General features: G+C 39.1%; 1 protein-coding gene across 4 annotated transcripts in view; it reads left to right on the forward strand.

Annotated features, from left to right (window-relative positions):
- The window catches only part of PDE7B (phosphodiesterase 7B), a 169,276-nt gene that overhangs the window by 122,375 nt on the left and 22,337 nt on the right, over positions 1 to 24,564 (forward strand). For all 4 annotated transcript variants that reach the window (XM_005489191.4, XM_005489192.4, XM_074537608.1 and 1 more), the window contains 3 exons: positions 10,108 to 10,191; positions 22,602 to 22,753; positions 24,009 to 24,072. In XM_005489191.4, the coding sequence (XP_005489248.1) occupies positions 10,108 to 10,191; positions 22,602 to 22,753; positions 24,009 to 24,072 (300 nt within the window). The remainder of the gene's footprint in view (positions 1 to 10,107; positions 10,192 to 22,601; positions 22,754 to 24,008; positions 24,073 to 24,564) is intronic.

Consider the following 24,564-nt stretch of genomic DNA (forward strand, 5'->3'; position numbering starts at 1 on the left):
AACTGTGGTAATGTAGAAACCAGGACCAGAACTGCAGGTAGAAAATGCTGTGGAAGCGCCGAGGCCCTGCATTAGAGAACTCGCTGTCTACTCAGAACAAACAAAACACAGAAGTGGAAAACTGAGGCATGGAAAGAAAAGTTTGTTCCATAAGAAACCAGGAAATGAGCTCAGGGCTTATGATTGTCATCCTGTGTATTATTTCCAAGCATGCCTTATCTTTCTCAGAAACAAAAAATACTAATACCAAATTTCTGAACATTTGAAAAAAATGTTCTATTCCACTTTAGAATGAACAGCATTTTTTCATTAATATTTATGTCATTATATCGACTGCTATTTTACATAAATTAGTTATATATAATGTATAAAATTTTAAGCAATGGCTGTGCTAGATTTACATGGATTGTAATAGCAAATGTTTCCTGCTTGCCAACATAATAGTGCCTTAGCAGAAAATGAGAATCATATCTTGTGGCTCAGTCAGTGCAACCCATTATGTGTGTATACTTACATATAAGTTCTTGAAGAACTTGCAGAACAAAAATGAAAAGTTATTTTAAGAGATCCCTTAACAAATATTATTGGTGGGTGAGAAATGAGAATGCAGAAATGTAAAGCAGATTTGGTTGAATAAATGCTGGACAATTAGCTCAGCTTTCTGCAGAAAAAGAATCTGTTTTTCAACTGCGAAACTCTCGCTGGTGGATTCAATGAGTCCAATTGTGTTCTCACACTAGAAGCATTTAAAGCATTAACAATGTTCAAGTCAGAAATCCATATAATAAAATAAGATGTAGATGTTTGAAAGAATTCAGTCTGAAGTTACAATACATAGGCAAATACAAAAGGGTCTCTGAAAAAGTGTCTGTATCTAGAATGCTATTAGAGTTAAGAAAATGTAATTTATATTCAGGATAACTTAGGGTTTTGATGTATTCATGAGAGAAGAAAATCTTTATCTTTGGGGAATGGCAACAGAAATGGCTTCACCTATTGCACTCTGCATAGAGATTTGAATTCTATACCTCTTTTTGGCATTGGTCTTAGAAAAAACAGATCTTTTTCTTTTACACAAAATGAAAGCCTAATGACTTGGAATTGGGAGTGCAGATGTCTTAGAAGTTTGTTATTAAATAAATGTTTATTTCAGTAGTTGAGATACTGGCTGAAGACTAGAATCACAAAATTTCAAATTGAATAAGTAATAATGTTCTTTTATTTATGCTGCAGTTTACTTGGGAGAGGGATGGGAGTAGCATGACAGTAGGATTTTATGTTCAAAGTTGCCATGGTAATGCAACCTACTACCTGTTGCTGAGACTATGCGGTAGCTGTTATTACTTTTATTACAGCTTTTTATCGTCTAGTTTTTAAGGTGTTTGTTACAATTCAATTTCATTTTTAGGAAAACCAGTAAGCTTTGCCATTTGGCAGGAGGGCTCTATAGTAAAAGGAGTGATAGCAATGCAAGAACCTGATTCTGCTGACATGGCTCCTGTCCTCTAATGCAGAGACATTTACAAACCATCAAACTATATAGGAAGAAAAGATTATCAAGACAGTTCAGTGCCATATCTATATTAACATCCACTTTTCCCTGTAAAGTCAGTGATCAATATGGAGACAGAAATGCCCGACCAATAACACCATACAAAACATACAGACAGGTGGTTCCTAGGATCCTTGGAGGATCCTGTCTGCTTCAGAATATCCCAGGACCTCTGTTACTGGGCCGGCCCTGCTGAGCAGCAGCAGTATGGTAAGCCTGAAGTCAGCCAGAGTGCTTCCATTTGGGATCCCAGCTGTGAGACTCTCAAGATACCATCAGCCCCTCTAAATAGTAGATGGCTTGGTCTTTAAAATACAGTGCAAGGAAAATATTTACCAAAGTCAAGGTGGTTGTCCAAACCATGCCTTTCAAGTATGGAGGTGGTGATAGATGACTTCTGCACTTGAAATGCTGTATTTATACAGCATTCTCTCTTGTTGGATTCTTATTTTCAAGACCTGTCTCCTGACCTTATTTCTATAACTCCCTATCCTTTCCTGCTAGATAGCAACACTTGTCTATCTTTTTATGTGCATGTGAAAGCCATTGGCTGAATTTTACAAAATTTGTACTGGCAGGTACCTTCCTATATCTGAATCTCTCATGTCTTCAAAAGGAAATGTTCCTAATTAAGCAGGCTGTGCAAATTGCCCATTCTTATGCTCCTCGCTGTATTCGTGTCCAGTGGTTTAGCATTTAATGTAAACTTTTATATAAACTTTTGTATTTTATCTAGAAATACTAGAAAATATCTAGAAAATACTGAAAGTTAAGGAGACATCATGCAGTAGAATCAAAGAGATAAGTTATTGTGTTTTATCCAGAACAGCACTCCGATGGCTGTTGCGTAACAAGTGCTGTTTTTTGTTTAACTGAGCTGTGGGATAATACTACACTGTATGAGTGTACACAGTACATACGTGTTTTGAGGGTGTGCCTACATTGGTGTGAACCAAAGGTGCATGTATCTGTTCTGTTTCTTACCAAATAGTCCCAGGGATAATCACAGTGAAAGGCATACCCATAGCTAAGGGGTTTGGTGTGGTTTCACTTTTCTGAATGCAGTCCTCAAGGGTGAGGTCTTGGATTCTTCCCTCCTCATGCTCTGCTTATAATCGTGGCACCTAATTCAGGAAAAGGGTCTTAGACTCCATCTGCATCAGTCAGAAACATTTTGGGTCTTTGAAAATCTCTTGAAGCATTAGTCACTGGGTGGAGGCACCTACTTCACTCATTTAGACCTACGAGGGTGTGAAGTACGTTTGACCTTGAGGCAATAATTCGTAGCCCATTATCAAACTCAAAAACAAGTGAAAGAATTGCCAGTGCAATATAACACATTGATGTTTTGGAAACCTACCTTTGTTTGCTCATGAAATGGAGGGCTGATGTCTGTCAGTCGACTCTGGCCACTTTTACAGTCAGATGTAAGTGTTGCTCTACATGTGCTCATGCAAGAGCAGGCAGGTCTATGAAGGGGGAAATGTGGGTGCTGCTTCAATATCTCAGTTGCTGATGACTGCTGTTTTCTGGTTCTCGATGGCAGTTTTTGCATCCTTTTGGTTTTCACTTGTCTGCAAGGACTCTTTCCAAAGTCTGCAAGTTTTAAGAGCTATGTCTCAAGATTCATCAGTTCAGTCTTTTCACCAGTCACTGGTGTTATATGATATGGTTAAAGAGAGGATTTCTGGAGTGGCTGTAAAATACTCATTTAACTTGTTCATTTGTCAGAATGGACGGCTGTTAAAGGTATGCCTGTGGATCCTTGGGTCTTCCTCTCTATCCAGGTAAGACATACCAGGAGAATTCCAGCATTGAGAAGGGCTTTATGAACAGACTGTCAGCTTCTCTTTCATGCATTTTACTAACTGGGAGTGATAGGGATTTAGTGATAGGGAGTGGTGATGGTACTTTATGGTAGGTTAAGATACAGCTGTGGTATGGATTTTGATCAGTAAAGGAGGGCAGAAATTAGTGCTGGCAGATACAGTAAAACAGTCTCAGTAGTTCTTGTTAAACATAAGAACAACCATGGACTTCAGAGCACTAAGAAAACAGAACACGTGTGAAATGTCTCATCTGCAGCTGGAAAAGGAATTTTTAATAGCTGAATGTCAAGTAATTGACTGGTAATAAATAAATAAAAATAATTCATGCACAGGGTAGGACCACTGCAAGGGAAATTAAGTCATTTTCTGTGTAAAACACATATACAAAACTGAACTACAGTTTCTACATCATCATTTTATGCTCTTTTTGTAAAAAGGGAGTACCATCAATTACTTTCCTTTGCAGAGCATTTTGAAACAAAACTACAGAATACATTGGATGAAATCTATACTTATGAGCTCATTAGGACTACTACCAGAAATAGTAGAATCATCCAGCATACAGCACGGAAAAACTTACATTTTGGAATGTTTACATGTTTAAAAATTCAGTGCTTACAAATGAATGAAGTGAGGTGGCTGCTGCAGTTTCTCCTTCTGCAAAGGGGAGTCATCCTGAGTCTGTAACCCTTAAATCAGTCTCTTTGTGTCTGTTCAGAGGAAATGGCTTTGTTCAGAAGATCTGATGCACGTGAGAAATCTTTATGAAATGCCTTCGACAAAAAAGAATTTACAGTAACACTTATAGCACTAATACAACAGAATGAAAATAATCCAAACCAGCCTGAATCACCATGAACAAGTATTGATGTCTTCAAATAAAAATATAATTCCAGTAATTCTGGTGCTCACTTTTAACATAGCTTTTCATTTGAGTTTGCTACTTTTACAGAGCAATGCTTCTCTCTTTTAGAAACCTTTTCACTAGAACCAGATTGATGCTTAAAACATCATCAAGCCCTCTTCCTCAGGTCAGAAATCCCAAGCCTTTTCATAACTGAAATAGTGGAGGGGCCATGGGCTCCATGGAATCCACAGGAGGCCTTACTACTCCACTTGGTTTTCCATGGAAAGTTGTCAGCCACTGCAGTATGTACTCTGAACAGTCAACTTAAGCAATACTGGAATGAAGATTGTAAGAAAGCTTGACTGCAATAAATACTTGTAACCTCTTGTGAATTTGCTGTGGTATTCCAGATTTACCACATGGAGCTGTGTACTAAATAGAATCAATAATTTGGTGGTTGGTCCTGACTTCTGCTGGATGAAGCTGCTCTGTTGTTTTGTCACAGCTATGGGCCTGTTTTCTTTCCTAATTTGTTGTGCTTGCTCAGTGAAATTGAATCGCACGCTGTTTCAGGCAAGTCTTGGAGAAGTTGTTTTCCTCGGTGCAGATGGCTCTTTCCTCCAGATGTGAAAGGCAGTTAAGAGCTGCCTCATTTTTTTCTTAACCCTTCTGAACCATCTTGAAGTGCCCTTGATGCTATAGTAGTGCAGTGGTTCTTGCCCTGTAGATGATTTTCTTGTCCCTGTGATCTGCCATGCGTGTCAGTCACAGCACTGGCTCCTTAAACGGGTTGCTTTGGTTTATTTGGCTTGTGTTCTTGTTTGTTTTAACAACGACAAAGTAAAATTCAAGAGCACAGCAGCCCCTGGGAGGTCTCCCTGCTGGAAGCTCTCGTGGCAGCTTGGCACCAGTGAGGGTGCAGGCCCTGGTGTTTGCAGCTGCAGATGTTCCAGCCCTGCATCTTCAGCCCAAAGCAGTCAAGGAGAATCTGTACCCTGACCATTTCCCTTCACCCTGCCCGTTTCATTTGGGAACACAATGAGCTGTCAAAATTTCCTGCTTTGTTACCACAGAATTCCTTCCTTTCGCTCTAAAAAGTATTATTTATCTAAAACTGCTAATTGCATAAATTGTCAGAACGACTGCTTAGCTTGATTTTTAAGGTGGAGACAAAGAGATGTAAAGGTCTGGTGGAATGATGAAAGTCAGCCTCAAAGTCATCTGCCAAAGCAAAAAAAAAATAGCATTGAGTGTGTTGCCATTAACGACCCAAATTAATGTGGCAAGTTGTATATCTGGTGCAATCCCTTACTAAGATGTAATTAAAAGTAAAAGGGAAGAATGTGAATATTTTCCAAATGCGTGTGCCAAGAAAAAATGGAGGAAGGGAGGTGTGGTTGATTTAGCCCACCACCACTTCCTAACTAATCTTTCTCTAATGATGTAGAGAGAGACTAGGAGGCACCTGGTGAAGTATTTTGAAATAACAGATTCATGAGGTAGAGCTACTTGATAACATCTTTGACTCATCAGAAACTTGCCTTCCCTCAGGATAAAGTTAATAATCATATAAGAATATAAAGATTTTAGTAGCTTTTCCTAAGTCAGCAAGGATGCAGATTTATTCTGTATACAGGTTCCTATAGTGCTAGAGACAGTCCAAAATTATATTGCCTGTAAAAAATTTAAAATTACACAAACAGCCAATTCTAATAATCACTAATTTGTCATGACTTCCGATCCTGGGGCTTGCTAGTTCAGTAAAACTCATTCACATTTCTTACTAATTCCATCAATAGCTCCATTACTTTCCCTCCCTTTGCTGAAATTGCTTTGAATGGTGTACATAAGCATTTAATTTGGCTGGCCTGTAGGTCTGTATGAGACAGCAGGACCGTGGGAGGAAGCTGGGCTGGCAGGAACATCAGGCATCTGGGCCACAGAGCAGCTGGGACAAAGAGGTGACAGCAGCGGTGAACTTAATTTAAAGTAGCTGTAGCTGTCAATACCTGGTATGTCCCAGCATTGTGTTATCCTCAGGGATCATGAGTGCTCTTCTGTGTCAAGATCATTAAGAAAAATTCTTTAGGACCATTCCCAGCGTAAATTTTCTAAATATCATGGAGATTACGGAGTAATTGTTCCCACGCAAAAGTTTCCTTTTGGTGCACCGTGTTATCTTCTTATTTTTAGTCTTAATTTCTTGTACTCTTCTCTTGCCTTCTCTTGGATGTTTAATGAGGTCCATATTGTTGAATTGCACTACAGTATTGCTTTCTTTTCCTTTTGTCTAACACTTACTTATTTTATTTGAAGTAATTAATTATCTTGTATGGTCTACATTTGGTAAGCCCACCTTGTCTTTTCATCGGTGTTACAGTTGTCTACCTACCTTTAGTGTTCTCTTCCTCAAAATTTGGGGTCACACTTTTGAGATCAGAGTTAAGGAATCCTTTTGATACATGACTGTATATGATTTTCTTTTTGTCTAGTACTATGGTACCTCCTCTGATTTGATAGTTGCATTATTTCATGCCTACAAAGAATATCAGTCTTTCTGGCTTTATAGTATCATATGCTTTGGGTGTTTTTTCAGATTTCTGGAGTCTGAATTTACCTTTTTTTGTTTTGTTTTTAATGTCTCCGCTGATACAGTCACAAGTGACATGTTTATCAGTGTGTAATACAGGGGATTACTTGCAGATTCCTGTTAATTCATTGGTGCCTGCAGAAAAACAAAAGCGTTGGTCAAGGCATGCTCTGAATTCACACCCGTTCTTAATTTGCTGATGCCTGTATCAGCAGCAGGCTCAAGCCTGCCTGATTTTTTTGGGTTTATATCATGCGTACCATGTGCTTGCCATCCTTACTCTTTGTGCACACGTGAGCCAATCTGATGGGGTTACCTGTGGCAGAGAGCAATGCTTTTAAGTCTGGGTGCTGCTTTGTGAGCTCTGCCTTGTGGGTGCTGGTGAATCCTGCGTCGGAGTTCTACAAACTCTCCAGCTATTTGCTCCACCCTCCTTCTCCTGAACGTGAGGATCACGGGGGGATGGGTTCCTGTACCTTCATGGCCACAATAGCGTTACACATAATTTTAACTGCTGATGAAGGGGAAAGTCAGTATTTTCTAATAGAGATGTCAACAATTTGTAGGAGAAGAAGGAAGACAAAGGCTGAAAAGCCCCTTCCTCTTCTTCTCCCCAAACAAACTGAGTACACAGCCATGACAACAATCCATACATTCCTGAAATAAAGTCCAGCACTGTTATCCGACACATCATCACACATAAGGCCAGCACAATGATTATTCTGGTTAGTGCCCCCCGCTTACAAAAGCTACTTATTAGGGACAACATCAGAGCTATTTTGGGGTAAGGAAATAACCCTAGGGACCACAAAGGTATTAAAACTTCAAAAGCCCCTAGGGACCAGAAAAACCGGCAAGCTTCCACTCCAAATGACATTATAAATCACCAATATGCCCACAAAACAACCAAAACCAAAATATTATTGTTATAGGTTTTTTTTCCACTGTTTTTGGCCTCCGGTTTCCCGGCCAACGCACCAAAAAAATTATTGTCCTGGTTTAGGACAAATTAGGGGAAATCTCCAAGAGGGAGCCCCCCAGAACAAAACAAACCTCCAACCACCCCTCCCCCAACACCGGGTTCGGGAAGGAATTCCTCGGAGGAGCAAAGTGGAAAACAAAACCTATTTATTTACAAGTAACAAAAGAACACTCCCCAACACAAGAAAAGAAAAAAGGGACCAGACTGTGTTGTGGAGGGCGCCGAATCTTCTCTAGCAGGCTTCGGGTGTCCTGGAGCTCGCAGGTCCGATCCGGAGCCGGTCCAGAATCTTCAGGGGAGGGTAAGAAAGAGAGAGAGAGAACAAAAGAAAAAGGAAAAAAAAAAAAAAAAAAAACAGCGCAAAAGCAAAAAGCAAGCAAGCAAGCAAGCAAGCAAGCAGCTAGCTAAAGCCAAGCAGCCCAAAAGCCAAAAGCCAAAAGTGCCTGGTCACACCCCCCCCTCCTCCTCTCTTCCCCATCCCGCCACAGCCAGACTGCCGGCGGGGGGGGGGGGGTGGGGGAAAAGGCACAGCTGCCAGACATAACACACGATATTGGGATAAAGGCTGTCACCCCACGACACAGACCCACGGCATCAGCGTACCTTTGAAGTGGAACAGCTGAAGAGCAGGTAGAGGTTTGCCCCTCCTGGCCCTGCTGTCAGGAGGGGTAATTGGGGCTTTGGACTGGCTCCTCAGAGTGGTTGGCAAGAAGGAGCCGAGAACGGGGAGCACGTGTTCTGTCTCTGGGAACAAAAAAGCAAAGTGAAAATAAGGGTGAGAGAACCTAGATTTATATTTATAATCAAAAGTGGCTGTGTTTGAAATATTCGTAATTTGCATGCACTCTCTTGTGTCTTTCGTATCTCTAAGGACCCCTAGAGGGCACGGAAGTTTTTCTCCACCTCAGATATTTAACTTAGTAATTCTACTTGGCTTTCTTCCCTTCAACATAATTATAAGCACATTTTAAGTGAACATTAGATAGAAAAAAAATAACAGCATTTAACTAGATCCTTCTTTTATGCTACAAGATGTTTTCTTGTTTTTAAACACAAGCAGTAGAAGCTAGCACTAGCAGCCAAATTCTTAAATTATTGTTTAGATTACTCAGATGCTATATTTGTATCCCAGAGGAAATGCAATTCAAAGTAACTAAAAATTCACACTTCACTGCAAACTTTGATAGGACTGCACTACTACTACTACTACTACTACTAGTGTGAGCTGTGTAAGGATGGGCAGTGGGTTTGCTTTCTACACTGTGGTCTCTGTTTCTGTAGAAGAGGAATTAGTATGGTGAAGAACTAGAGTACTCTTAACTAGAACCTCAAGGTCTCCAGACTTCATCTTATTTAAGAATTTTTAATATTTTGGTCTTGTTGATTGCCTGTAAAGGACCAGTTACATTTCACTGCAAGATACTTAAAATTATGGACACATAAAATTGACATGCTTGCCCACTACTTCCTGTCTACTTGGAGAGAGGTTTTGTAACTCTTATATATCCTGGGGAGCATTTTTCTGCTTAAATTAGTTTTGCCTATTTCATCAATATTACATGGTAAGTCAGGAACTAGTCAGTGTGAGTTACACAGCAATACACAGTACTAATTCTTAGTATTGTGTTGGCACTTCATCACCTTTAAATATGCATGCTGACGCTCCAGAGTAATGCTTATCTGAGAACATTAGGTTTTCACTTACATAAAACAGCTGCAGTGTTTGAGGAGAAGCTTTGCATTTTCCAGAGTGCTCAAAGAGCAGAAAGTAAAACAAAAACAAACAAACAAACATACAAACCACCTACCTAAGTGCAAAAACATCTTAATACTTTTTGGGGGGGGATTTTTTCATCAACTAATGGTTTTGAGAGCAGTCCCACAGCTGTGGAGGTCCATTGGATTGTGGGCCTAGTCTGGGATTGGGACCTTTGTATGTGAAGCCCTGACAGTCAGAGTCCTACCTGTTCTTGCTTGAGGAAAAAAAAAGGCAGATGTCTGCATGTCTGCACTTCTTGTGAAGCAATGAGAGCCTGCTTGCTGGGCAAGAAGTTGTTCAATAGGATAATGTTGTTTAATCCCAGCCAGCAATGAAGGGTTTTTTGTGTCTTTGTTCTGATAAGAGGATCAGCTGTACTGCTTTACCCAATTACCCCGGGATGTCGTGGGAGATGAATTTTTGGACCTTAGTTTTCCCACTGGAGGAGTGTAATGTCGTCACTTTGTATTAAAAAATAGATCTAGATGCAAACAGCAGGGAAAGGCAGCTGCCCCTTCTAATGTCTCTGGGGATTTTGTGTTTTGCAGGAGATGCACGGGTGAGAGGTCAGACAGGGGTTGTCTCCGAGCGCCGCGGCTCCTACCCATTTATAGACTTCCGTCTTCTTAACAGTAAGTGCAACCCTTCTTTCAGGTCTGTATTTAAATAAAAACAAACAAAAATCTCTACTGGAAGTGTATGAACCAAACTATCTCATCTCACACATATCTGTAGCTCAGCTGTCTTCACACAGTCAGCATTAATTCCATTATTTCCACTCAGTGTCTGGCTGTGAAATGTTTTGATTGTGTGAATAGTCCATAATGCTGAATCTGTCAAATGTAAATACAGTAGGGCCATGGGGTGTGCTAGGGAAGGAGCAGGGGCAGTTCAGAATTAAAGAGATAAACCTCCGTGTCCTTTAGCCTCTTAGACAGCAGTTGGAACAGATTTATGTGAAGCTGTTATCCGGTCATATAGAATTGGAACAGAAGGGGAGCATGTGACAGCACTGACCAGTGGTTTACAATAACATTAATTTTTCCAACAATTAGAACCCAATCCAAAGCTCCATGGAGTCTTCTCATTGACGTCAATGGATTTTGGGTCAGGCCAGCAGTGAACATCTGTTAAAAATAACCTTAACCTCATTTTGATTGAAGTTATTTTGCCACTGTTGTAAATAAAGGACAGCAAATCTAAAAAGAAAAAGAAACAAATCGAAGCCCTGTTGGGTGTTTTTTCACGTGATGGACTCTCTATACTGATGCAAACCCATTAGCAAGGGTGTAAAAAAATAAAATAAAAAGAACCACTAAGTCTTGGGTCCTGTAACACACAGCCTGTGTATAAACTTCAGTGTATGGACACAGGCAGATCTTGATGTGTCCTTGTGTACTGCACAAGGAACCTTTGAAAAAACTGTTATTCACTGTCTTCATCAAAACAAACTGGACCTCCCAACAGTTTCAGTGCTGACACTGTCATGCTCCTAGGGATTGTGCTTTTCATCAAAGAGCAATTGTCAAACCGAAGTTTGAATGCTCCTTTTTGCACTTCCTTGTCTGGGTGCCTGGGGAAGGGAGGAGGAGGCGGGGAGGGAAGAGAGCAGAGAGGAAGCGAAGCGGGAGGGCTGGCTGGGGGTCAGAAGTAGAGAGGAGCTGGGGAGGGAGGGCTTGGGGTCTGATGGGCTGCATCCCCCCATGCTGGCAGAGGTACTGCCACCCAGCAATGTGCTGCTGTCACTCCTGCTGATTAAAGGTGTTCTCTGGGTTGGAAGTCCATCAGAGAGCTTGCTATGGCTGAGGTAGAAAGGCATAAGGGGGTAAGAGGGGTCCATCAGTTTTCCCAGGACAAAGGGAATAACTTACTGGTTGAGCAGAGTTTTGAGGACAGTTTAGTTCTGACTTGCCAATGAAAAGCACGAAGAAAAATCAGGTGTAAGCTAGCTGGAAATAGTATTGGTCATGCATGCCCTTGTAAAAACTGAGAGAAAATAAAGCACTTTTCATTCATGAAGTAGAAGTGGATATATATTCATATTCAAATGCGACTAAGTTGATTCTTTCTTTTTTATTTTGAATACATATACATTATATAAAATTTGGTTTCTTTTAAACTTCAAAAGAGTTTTTAGTTTCTTTACCCATGGAGAAGGAAGAACACAAGAATAGTTCCAGGATTTTTTTCTGGCTATAGGGCTTTCACTTCTAGCCCCTGTATGTGAGTCCTGCCCTCCTACAGATCCTGCCACTTTCTGTGAAATGCTGGTGCTGTCTGTGGGCTGTGTAGAAAGACATCCATGGCAAGGGATGCTCTGGCTGGGAATACTCATCCTTTGATCATGCCAAGAGCAAGGCACTCCACCTAAGCTAAAAAGTGATGCTTCCTAGTGTGTGCACCTCTGGTCCAGCAGGATAGGGAACCTGGGAGTTCTGTGCTCCAATGCTCTCTCTCACAGAGACCTCCAGCTTACTGTTTTCACTGCTTTTCCATAACCTGAAATGTATGGCTGGCGGATCATGATCTCTGTAAGGGAAAGCAGTGATCCTGATTTTAGATTCTCCTTGGTTTTCAGGTTTTTATATATTTACCATTTTCTCTCTAAGGAGTAATGTTGCCTTAATTTTTTTGTGCAAAATGAAGTGGGATTTCTAGACACTTGACTACTGATTTTGTAGCTGGCAAGTGCACACTGGGCCTGGCTCACTTGGTGACCTACAAGTAAATGAAGATGCTCAATGTTAGAGCATGCAGATGTGTTTTGCCAGGAAATAAACAGGCTTTTGTAATATTTGTTCATCTACATCTTTCTGTTAAATCCATTCCTGCTGTGCAGAAGTAGCAAAAAACATAACCACATAAGCAGTATGTGTAAGCAGCAAAAAACATGGTGCTGCACATCCTATCAAAAAGAAATATATATAAATGCCACCACTGCACACTTTCTTGAAAAGTACCCAATTAATAACCTTCAATAAAATTTTGTCACCATGTTGCATTTGTTTGGGGGCAGTAACTGGCCGGCAGCAACTGTATACTGAAAAATGTTAAGAGTGAAGGGAGGAAGAGGCAGATGAAATGTTATAGTAAATGTTCTCAGAGGTCATCAACAAATGCAGCATAAAGATTACTGCAGCTTCTCACTAACAAACTGAGTTTAAATAGCGACTGTTCTATCTTGCATCTGAAATACTGTTCCAAAAACCAGTACCAGCCTTGTTTTAAAGTAAGGGAAAACACTGAAGCTCATTCTTGAACAAGTTGACATCCATTATGTAAATTCCCACGTAAAAAAAATACAGGGCATTGATATTTAATGTCAGACTAAAGATTACTTATATGTAACTTTTTAAAGTGCAGATTCAGTCAAATTAGTGGATGTTTCCCTACTTTGTCTGTTAAGGGTTAACACTGACTAGACCATATCTTCTGTTTTTTCTGGAGTCCTACAATAAAGTCTCTGTGTAACTTAAGACACCATGAAGTCTTTCTGGATAGGAAAACTTCCTTCACTCTGAAAATGGGATCTTCTGTAGCCCTAATCAAAGCCAGCTGTACTAATGTTGGCTTCTTGCTGTTTGAGTCTGCGATGCCATCTGCACATTCCCCCACTGACTCTGCAGTGTATAGAAAGTTAGTGTTGCTTCACCTTGTCTTTGCCAGGCTCTCAGGACCATGAGGATGTTTCAGGATCCTCTCTGGGTGAGATACAGGGCTTTAGTGTCTTCCTGTCTTTTCTCTGATGGCAGCGAGTCAGAAGCTTGAGGGGAGGCCGTGTAGCAGCTCCTCCCCAGCAGAGGGAGGACTCCTAAAATAAGAGATACAAATTTTGCACGGCCCTATAGGTTTATGGGAAGATAGGGTGATAGTTTTGTCTTCAATTAATTCCAAACAAAATCTCACAAATTTTAGGAAATTTTGACTCTGAACTGGGTAGCTCAAGCTTGAGACTGAACCTGGTGCAGGTCGAAATTGATGTTGGCAACTCATTGACACTTCCCCATTTCAGTGAATTAAGTGAACCTTACTGTTCACAGGACAGAAAAGGAGTTAAATTAAATATTTGCTGGGTAATAATTTAGAATTCAAAACACTTCTGCAGTGCAAATTAATCCAATTTTCCTTTTAGCAGAGTATTATTTGGATTTGAGGAATAAAGAGCATAGCTATGGTAAGCAATAATTTGGTTCTCTGATTCATAAAGTTGCTCAGTGAGTCATTGAAGCAGGTCTCACTAGTGACTAATATGCATTGATTTAAATGGATTTTATTATCTCATTATGAGGGTTTTTTTTGGTGGCTGTGACAGTACACTTCTTCATTGCCTTAACTCAGAAGTTTGAGGGAATTCCTTGTGATTAATCTGGACTTGTAGGTAAACATGCAGCAGTAAGCAAGACCTCACCCTATGGCAATTATGTTGGATACTTTGTTTTATTGCCAGGTTCGATTAAGTAGAGTAACAAAATAACATAGATTACAGCTGTGATAAGTAACTTACTATTTAGAAGTTTGCTTGACAAGGTTCTTAAGACTTAAATTCTCTCGTTCCCGTCTTGTTTATGCCAAGCTTTTATCTCGATTAAATTTTGGCTTGCAAACAACAAAATTATTTGCCTTTAATTGACTATATTTAATTCCCTTCTTCAGTATTCACTTCAGTATTTATATATGTGACCTGCAAATTGGAGTCTCTGTACCCAAGTGGTGTTACCCAGAGAGATACCTGTTTTCTTACACCTTGCACAGCAGGAACACAGAGTGGGATCTGAGAATATGCAAAATGTCAAAACATGTCTATAGACATTCCAAAGGTATGTCTCTGTATTACTTAGGATCCTGATGTTGTCATGCAAGCAGAAGCTGAGTCCCAAAGAACCCCACCTGCTTTAAGCTTAGCATGGCAAATTAATTTATTACGGATTATATACTTTTAACTCCAGATGGTGATAAATGGTCATATTAGGTAACATTCCATCTCTGTCCTTGATTTGTGTCTGATCTGAGTCAAGCAAAATACTCTGGTTTTCAGTTTGTTTGCAAATAAAGTGAATTTGTCACATACTTTGCAGGAATGTGATGAATTAGGTATTGGAGAAATAAAACATGTTGTCAGGATTAGTAAGGGAAGATATGACGTCATGAAAATGTCTCCATCTCAAAGAACCAAAGTCTGTGGACATTTGAATCTGTGGTTTCTGCCTGTCTGCAGAAGGGTCTATTGCAAAATTTGCATTCATTTTTGGGTTTGAATTTTGAACACTCCAGGGCTTTCAGGTAGGGCCCATCTCCAGGGAAAATAAAACTTAACCGCAGCCACCAACCCAAAACTGAACCATAAAGTAACCTGAACCCAATTGAGTGAGGTTAAAAAGAGTTTGGTTAAGCGCCTTGTTTTGTTGCCTTTGGCTAGAAAAAGAAGTGGGAGTGAGAGATGCTTTTTTAGATATTTCTGACCTGGGTTAAATTAGGACACTAAAAGTCTTGTGAGGAAGTTTTAAGGGCTGATTGGATTACTCAGAACTCAGCCCAGCCTGTGGAGATGAGTCCAAAGTTCCAGATGGTTTTTAAATTAGAAAGGGAGAGATCTTACGAGGTCTGCATTATTTCTGCATAATACTTCCCCTAGTTCCTCGTAGATAAACCTATCCAAAAGATACTCATCATCATCCCTAAGACACATAGGCTTCTTAATCACATTGGCTTGTTTGAATGGGATGAACATTTTCAGAACTGGTCAGCCTGTGGCCTTGCTATCAGTTACCTATTCAAGGAAGAGAAATTAGAATCCTCTTAATACTTCAGCACAGAGAATGTTCTCTTTTCCAGTAACCCCTCACTATATTAAAAAATTCTTTGTATCATTGGAAGTCAATCTGGTTCACCCTTTTTATCAAATAGTAGGAAAGGGTTTTTTTTTTTTTGGAGGAAGAGTTTGCATTTTTGTATTTTTTTAAGTGATGCTATATGCAAAATTTAATAACAGAATTTGCTTGAAAAGTATAATGGACTTCCTGCTATTCATGCTCCTTGTTTAGCTTTAATGCCACACTTGCAGAAAAATGAAAGCTAGAATGGAAAACCAATAGATGCACGTGCCCTCATATGCCAACAAAATCCATCCTTTTGGGTTATGAATGCGTCAGAAGAACTCAAAACAAACAAAAGCAAGCAAAACAAACAAAAAGCCTGCATGTGCTTCACACACTGAGTCTTAGCAAACACTGACCTGATACACTCATTTGTAGCTTACTTTTTAGTACAGACTTGGGATTCAGTTCACTGAAGATGTCCCTTTAAAAGTTACCAAATGATGCGTGACCCATTCTGCCACCCCACCTCCTTTTCCTTGATTAGAAAAGGGAAAGGATCTACTGAAGATAACACTGAGGATACTTTCCAAATGACCAGAGGAAGAGAAAGAACAAGGAGAAGGGATCATTAAAGTGATAAATGAAGGTTGGGTTTGCTGTTATTACAGGTTATGTTGTTTTTTCTCAAGGGGAGTGAAGGAGGAGAGGATGCACTGTTTCCTGTTGTAGAAACTGTAATCAGCCATAGAACAATTAACAGTTTTAGGAAGAAAAGGTCCTGACTGCTGTACAAAGATTGAAGTGTCAAAGTAAAGGTTCATAATGAAAGATAATGAGATTGTGACAAACCATAAAATAACATGCCATTTCCTGAGAACTTGTAGGAGGCTTAATAAAATGATGCCAAAGTGTTTGTTTGCATAAAGATGAGTGATAGCCCAAATAAAGGCTTCAAATTCTGATAAGAAACACATCTGAATTAATCTTAAATTTTGATTTAATCTATTCCTCTTCCTGTTATTATGACTAATATTCTGTTATTTAAGTGGTCTTTGAAACCCTAATTTCTCCAGAACTTGTTTTAATAGGATTATTTAGTATATAAGTGGAATTATCAGCATAATTCTTAACTTCTTTCAAACAGTATCAAAAAGAATGTATTTTGGGATGGGGAGGAAACTGCGTGACTAGTCTTTTTCAAAATGCCAATAATTGTGCAGGAACTTCATGAATTGGAAATTCAGCTGTAACAAGGCACCATCACTTCAAGTGATGTTCAAAGAAGTGGAAACTCCAGAGTCAGGTCACCTAGAAAGGTGATTTCTCAGAACCTCTCACTCTAGCCAGAGAAGCACAAGTGACTCCTCTTTAAGCAGGGCTTTGCTTTGGTTTTGTGCACTTGTGGATGTGGCTGGAGAACAAAATTTTTACTCTAAAGCAGAAAATTTTAAACTTCTTTTGCTGTACTTCTAATTTTTTGCTTTTCTGTGATGTGTTCAGGGTCCTTTTCTCTTTCTCACAGCTTCTGCTGTGAGAAAAGTTTTCATTGAAAAAAAGTTTGCCCCCTAAAGAGAAATAATGCAGTTGCAACCTATATAAACAATGGCAGCTGGCAGAGAGCACTTCATCTCTAACAACGAATTTTTCAGAAGTCAAGGAACAAAGAATATTTTAGATGTTGGAGAAGCAAGTAGAAACAAAGTGTTTATAACAACTTTTTTGGCTTCCATGTAGTCTGAGGAAGTCTCAGAAAGATTCCTGCATTTACAAGATTTCCGATCAACACTTTTTTATCTGTAGATAGGATGTAATGCAAGGTCTTCATCTCAGTCTTCTTAGTTGCAGTGACCAGTGTATATTCAGATGATAAAATTGACACAATCTTACTAATTTTGAATCAGTCTTTTTTAGTTTCTTACACTGGTGATTGAGACATAGAACTGGGGTATTCATCTGAGCTCCTTGGTCCTTCTGCACCAGATTGAAAGCTTTTAAGTGACAGTCCTTCCACATAGGCTTCTGGTGGTTTGTGCATTTTCTCAGGCCTTTCCTCAAAACCTCAGTGTTTTCTTTCTGAAGGCTATTTGGACTACAAGGTGAATGTATCTGGAAGGCCTAGACAGTGCAGAGAGAAGAGGTTTTCTGTTCTTCTGGTTGATAAGTGCTTTCTACAAAATTCAAATTTAAAACATTAAGTTTGTCATTAATTTTTAGATCACCGGTGTTGGTTCAACTACCCATACTAATGCTGCTGTTGTCTTTTGGACACTGATAAGTCTGTAACATAAGAAGATACTAAGAGGGCACAGCAGTTTTTTTCTATCATCAGTGCTATGCACTCTCCTGTGTAAGAAAAATTCAGCAGCCAAGCATGCAATGAGTATGCCAAAGAAGACTTCAGTAAACGTGATGTAAATGCATAGTTTTATGTGCAAAAAAGGGATAAACACCAGTTATTCCTCCTAAGTCAATTACAGACCTCTCACAAAGGGAAGTTTTCTAACTAGCTGTCCAGCCAGGAACCAGTGTGGAAAACTGTAGGACCAGAGACAAATTGTTTCCCAGAATCCTTACTGTTTGCAGGCTGTCCTGAGCTTAAATTGCAGGACTCACCCTCTCACCTTATCTTCCAGATATCCCAGCACTTTCCCACCAGTCCTGCCTGGGTCTTCAGGCGTACAGTGGCTGTGTATGAAATGCCTTTCCATCCTTGGAAGAGGGGAAAGGGTATTACAAATTATATGATTCAAGGCAGCTGCTTGAGAACCTGATTTATTCTGCATCCTTTAGAAAAGAAGAGGAAAAAAACATTTCTCTTTTCTGAATCCATTCATTTTGAAAATTAATAAGCCTTTTTTTATCCACTCATGCTGCTGGGTGATCTGTTTTTATTGTACGCTGAAGTGCAATAAAATAACAAAAGGCAGTACCGTGAAGAAAAAACTCAGAGGCTTTATTTGAATGCATAACAAAGGTTGTTTACTTTGAAAGAACAGTAACAATGTAATGAATGTCTGGTGCAGAGTTAAGTACACCCTTGTCCAAGTTTGATTTATGTGATCATTTCTGGATGTTAACTCAACCATTGTTAGCATAACCTCCATCATTTTTATATTCATGCTGCCTGTGGGCACGTGCTAGTGCAGCAGTGTGAAAGAAATGTGAAATAAAACCGGTAGCAGTTCCCAGTGCAGGAAACCTCTTTTCCTGAAATAACAGAGGTTGGTGTGTAGCGAGGCATCGATCAATTTAAGGCGAGAAGATCTGTGTAACTGGAGGAGCAGTGTTGGCAGAAAGAAGGCAGCCATTGATTTCTGCAGCTTATTAACCTCTTGAGGGCCGCGAGCAGTAATGCAGACATCATCCATGGTCTGCTGGCTGTGCGTGCCTGCGTGATGTGGCTGTCAAATTACCTGGAGAAAAATGCAGCCACTTTGGTTGCTTGCTAAAACACGGGAGAAACGCTGCGAGCTCGGGCCACCTGAGCTTTTGAAGGCAGAGGTTGAGCTTTGTGAAGAATGCTTGCACGAACACTTCTGTAAACTTGTGTGTAATTCATACAAGATGTCTGTGTAATCCATACAGTAACTTTGTGCAGTGTACAAAGGAGGGTTTCTGCCACCCCTCTGCTAGGCAGTCGCTCCATAGCTTGAGAATGTGCATCTTTTAAGAGATGGAGTTTTTTAGGTAAGCAAAACATTCAAAAGTTGCCACAATGACTAAAGTTAAACACAGTTCTGGAGGGAAGTTTTATGGGTATAAACAAAAGACATTCTTGTTTGTCTTTCACATTCATTTCAAAATTGCCCGTAATTACTAAATCCTTCCCATATGACCTTTGCAGATCATGGCCTTTAACCAGATGCTATAGCATATGTTCTGGTATCCATAGTTCCAAAGCTGAAGTTCAGGGATATCTGCAGTAATATTTTTGATTCATTTACTTTGTAATTCAATTTCATCTGAAGGCACTGTATGACTTGTGTTATCATGATAACATGTGTTATCATCAAAATTTTATATTTATTATTTAAATTGAAATTTGCAGTTGTCAATAAAGTAGTATGTTCAGCATTTTACTGTAAGTCATTCACATAAATCCTTAATTTCATCTTAAAACTGCATCTTGATTTTATGTCAGCTGGTAGATCACATATGTTGGGAATGGCTTTTTGCTTCTGGGAGATTCAGATGCAACTGCTGAGCTGAGAGCAGAATTTAGGTGTTCACTTTTGGCTGCATTGCCTTTTGCTCTTCTGTTCTAATTAACCTTTTTCTCTCAACTTCATACAGTTGTGCTTTTCCTTTTTTTTGTTTGACACTGATGGGAAGGGGAAAGGGAAAACGCTAGTGAGATTATACTTGTTTGGGGTGTGTTGTGCTCAGAGAAGGGCAGCGTCAGTCCAATTTTATGCAAGATACCATCAAAATAAAATACATTATTGTGGATGTCAGAGTAGTCTGAGATAGGTGATAGCAATCAGCTGATAAGTCCTGTGAGTCAAAAGCAAATCAGTTATTACTGAAATGACCCAAAGGATCATGATATTCTTTTAAGGTGACATCCAGAGTTTGCACGTGGATAGCCTGCAGTGCTGGATTTGGGCTGTCCTGTCAAGAGCCCAGTTTTGAAAATACATTTGCTACAATTCTTTATCAGTATTATGAACTTCTTCCCTTATGAATGAAAATACAGATTATTGTGGGTAATCTTTTTTGTATAATATATTAGAGTACAGTGCTTGCCTGAAACATCAAGTCAGGTTTCAGGGGCACTGTCTGCTGATAACTAAATTTGAATTGAGACCCATGACAACCATACAGAGCAATGGGCAGCAAGTTTGGTGGTTCAATTCAGAAAATATGTTTCATAATAAGAAGTTACTTGTTTCCATCTGACCTGTTCGTGCTTTGGCAAGTATTATGTATGCTACTGAAATGATCTGGTAATCCAAAGGATAAAATAAACACTTCTTCATAATCCAATGTACAGCTGCTTGTTGGGACTCAGGCCAAACCTTCATTTTCAGATCATCCACAGCAACTCTATGTGTGAGTTTTAAAGACAGTTTAAGAGAGTGTAGGTGGTGATTTCAGTCATCTGTCTTTAACTGAAAAAAAAAAAAATTAACTTAGATAAAAGTCTGTGGGAGCAACTTCTAATTTTTAATGTAAAAAAGCGAATTTTTTGCACTTTAAATTTTAAACTTGTTACCTGAAAGTAGTGACAACTTAAGGCTAAGATGGAAATAGGAAAGTTGGAAAGTTGAGAAACAGCTAACAGAAGTTTAAAAAGTGAATTAATTTTAAGAGTGTTTTGTTATCCAGGAATTAAATTGAATGCCAGCCATTTCTTAGCAGCCCTATATAAATGAAAAGAAATCAGAAAACAAGTCTACTTGTTCCTCCATGTGTTGCTGCCACTGGGTAACTATTCACACCTACATTAGTCACTCCTTCAACAGGCCATGAAATTGTTCCAGCTTTTAAAATGTGTGAGAAAATCAAGGCAGGTGCTGGCACATCATAAATGAAAACCTGACCTTCAGGCTGGTACAGTAGTGGTGTTATTACTGTTTTCATTCTGGAAACCACATGGCTTGTCAAGATGCAATGAAGTTATTTTGTGCTTTTATATTATTAAAACTCAGTGAGGTGTTTGGGCTGCACATGAGAACCATGAGGCTTACTTGGTGTTGGAAGTTCTGTTGCTCCTCAGTATGTAAGGATGGGGTTTTTGGATGTTATTAGTGACTTGGTGCCCCTCAGTAGCTGTTGGATTACTTAATAAGGAAGAAACTTGCTACAGAGGGTGCTTGCTGCTGTTAGAGAAATCAAAACCTGAACCATGCATGATCCAAAAAAACCTTAGCGACTTCTCTGGAAATCCTCTCGGAATAATACCACCCGTAGAAACAGCAGACAAAATGATATTTTAATGTCACAGTAGAACAAACATTCAGTGTTTTTTTCATAAAAAGAGATGGAAAAATAGGAAACAGAGAGTCAGCTTCAGTGTGTAGATATTTTTCATGAGCTCTTATTTAAACCAGTGCATTGCTATGGAGCTTCTTATCTCAAGAAATCATTATTTTTCTCTCAAAGGACTGTTTAATCTTCAGTTTCTTACAAGGTTTGTCTTACAAATAAAACTGTATTGTATTTTGCTACCTTTGGCCAGCTGTCCAGTTTCTGTCCTCTTTTTCCAAAACTTATACCAGACTGCAAAATGAAAACACCACAGCTGAGTGCGAGGTTCTATTAAAAGTTCAGATGAAATTACCCTATACCATTATGAGTTTTAGAAAGCCTCCATATTTTTCTTACTAACAATAAGGTAATTTAATTACTCTAATTAGTAATTTAAGCACTGTATAAAAACTGCCTTGGTTTTTGTGTCTCATTTAGTCCTATATGAAAATCTCCTAATGCAGCGTTAGGGAATTAGAATTATCCTGGTACCGAGTGAAAAGAACTTATTCTGTTGTGTAACCAGAAATGCCTGTATTATCTCAATATACCTGCTTTCCTCATTGCACAGCTGAAATATTTTCTTCATTTATAATTTGCTTTAATATGTAGAAATGACAGCAGAAATGCAGTAGGATTATGAACCTATTCTTATTTCTTTTTCTCTTTTATTTCCTTTTCCAAAGGTGGATCACACATTTGTGTTCTCAAACTGTATTTTGAGTTCTCCTTTGGTATGATTTTTTTGATTTTATACCCAAGATCAGCTCGTAGTGCTGTGCAATTTTTAATATATTCCAGTGACACCTCCTGTGAGGTATCAAAGAAATGAATGTTATTTTCAGGTGTATAGTTAGGGAACAGAGGCAGAGAGGGTAAGAGCAGCTTTCCTGTACCTAGCTCTGCCTGGTCATTTAGGCTCTCCCTAACACCTGCAGTTAGGAGATGTTTCACCCCCTTCCTGCCAGTGACTGAGCTGGGTCACACTGAAGGCTGCGGCAGGCAGTGTACTGAACTCAGCTCTTCCAAAACCTACAATAGTATCCTCTTCCCTGGAGCATATTTCCTCTCTAAAATAAGCAAATATATTATGCTGAAGTGATTTGAATACAGCTCCTTCATGTAGCTTGGCAAGAAGTGTGAACTCCATGATTTTTGTATTACTGTTTTAAAGTGTTTGATATTTCTCATATTAAACTGACATTGTCGTCCATCACCTCGGGTTTCATGCTTTCTGTACTGGTTGCTTTTCACAGATAGTGCACTCTCAGGGGAAGTCAGCACCAAGAAGAAAGTGAAAAGACTGTTAAGTTTCCAGAGATACTTCCATGCATCCCGGTTACTGCGTGGAATTGTACCACAAGCCACTCTCTACCTACTGGATGAGGACTACCTTGGCCAAGCAAGGGTAAGACAGGTCTCCAGCTCTCCATTTCTTTTAATAATACTACAGAGAGTGTCAGTTTTGTTTTAGTCTTCAGGTAACCAAATTCCTGGCTGATCTTTCTCAAATGACCCACATTAGTGCCTATCTCTCAACAAACAGATTGTCCATTCCTCACTTGTGGTTACAGCCTTAAAGGTTTAGGTCTCAAAGCAACAGAAAATGTTGCTAAATCTACTCAGCATTTTCAGATTCCAACAACTGAAATTATAATATGGATTTATTAAAGAATGAAGGATTTCAGGTTAAGTTACTGATTTAAGTGCAGCCCTGACACAGCATTTAGTTCATCCACTTGAAAAAAGATGGGTGTCTCTCATCTGCTATGGAATAACTATTGGGAAACCCACAATAGCTCTCCATAGTGGCAAAGGCTAGGAAGTGTGGAGCATTGACTGCAAACTTCACACTGATAAAAATATAATTATCTTATTTTGCAGCTCTTACACTTACTTTGAATGGTATTTTCTAGCAAAACTTTCACAATTGATGGTGGTGGGATTATATGCCTCGGCGATTTTTATTCTCTGCTGGAGGAGATTATGAGGCAGATGTTAGAAATTAAGAGTCCAGAACTGCTTGAATGTAGATTAGAGATGGGAGTGAATGTGTATTTCATTCACACACATATCACTGTGGGTCATAGAGGTAGTCCACAATCAGTCTCCTGACTCAACTGATGTAGCTGTGAAAACACTGCAGTTGTAGGTAATGATGGATTCCTCTGCATGTCTGAGTGGGCTTAACAGTAGCACTGTATCTAAATTTATAAAAGCTATTCCTGTGTACTTCTTTGGTTAGCACATTGTAACTCATATTCACAGTGAGAGCTAAGATTTTAAAACACTATTTAGTGTTTTAAGAGATTTTGCACTGGAAGTCTGGGGACATGAAGAAACAATGAAGCATTTGTACAGTAAAAGGGAATATTTTCATAATATTTTGGTTTATATTATTCATTGTTTTGAGTTCCATTTAGAGGTATTTTTAGTGTTATGTTTAAAACCTTCTCAGTTAAAAGTGCAACTGATATTTTTTGCAGTACAGCCACATGAGCCTGATTTCTGATATTTCAAATATGACTTCTATAGGTTTCTCAAAAAAAAACTTTAAAGCTGTAATAACCAATCCTGTGACTGATTAATGTGGAATAATAATAAAAATCTGCTTTACAGTGTGACATACCAGTCATTGGCCTTTTCACATTTGTTTTTTCCAGCATATGTTATCCAAAGTGGGAATGTGGGATTTTGACATTTTCTTGTTTGATCGCTTGACAAATGGTAAGTAATTTTTTTTAAGTCTTTATTTTACTCTGTCTCATATATGACTAGTCAAAAAATCCATAATTAATTGTTTGCTAAATGTTTCCAGTTCAAATTACTGAAGAGAAATTGGCCATATTTAACCTCTATTAAAATCACATCCTGGAGCTTTTTCAGCCTTTTCCTGAACTATAGGACAATGTTTCAGGTGTGCTTTTGTACTAATCTAATCCTCTACATTTGTTGTTGTCACCCTTTCAAGAGATGTTTCTTTCATTTGCCTGTGAAACTCCCAAGCCACTTTAAATATACCTGTTAGATATAATAAATCCAGATCTCCATAATCTGTCAATTTCTATCAATACTAAAGATATTTGAGTGAAGATACCCTCGCTTCTGTTCAGCAGCAAAAATTAGGAAATTTGTTTAGAGAGTAAAAATCTGTGAAATGCTTTCTCTAAACACATGTAAACCATCCCCCTTCCCCACAATGTCCAGACATTAACCCTT

The sequence above is a fragment of the Zonotrichia albicollis genome, chromosome 3 (assembly GCF_047830755.1).
Source record: "Zonotrichia albicollis isolate bZonAlb1 chromosome 3, bZonAlb1.hap1, whole genome shotgun sequence".
Lineage (NCBI taxonomy): Eukaryota > Metazoa > Chordata > Aves > Passeriformes > Passerellidae > Zonotrichia > Zonotrichia albicollis.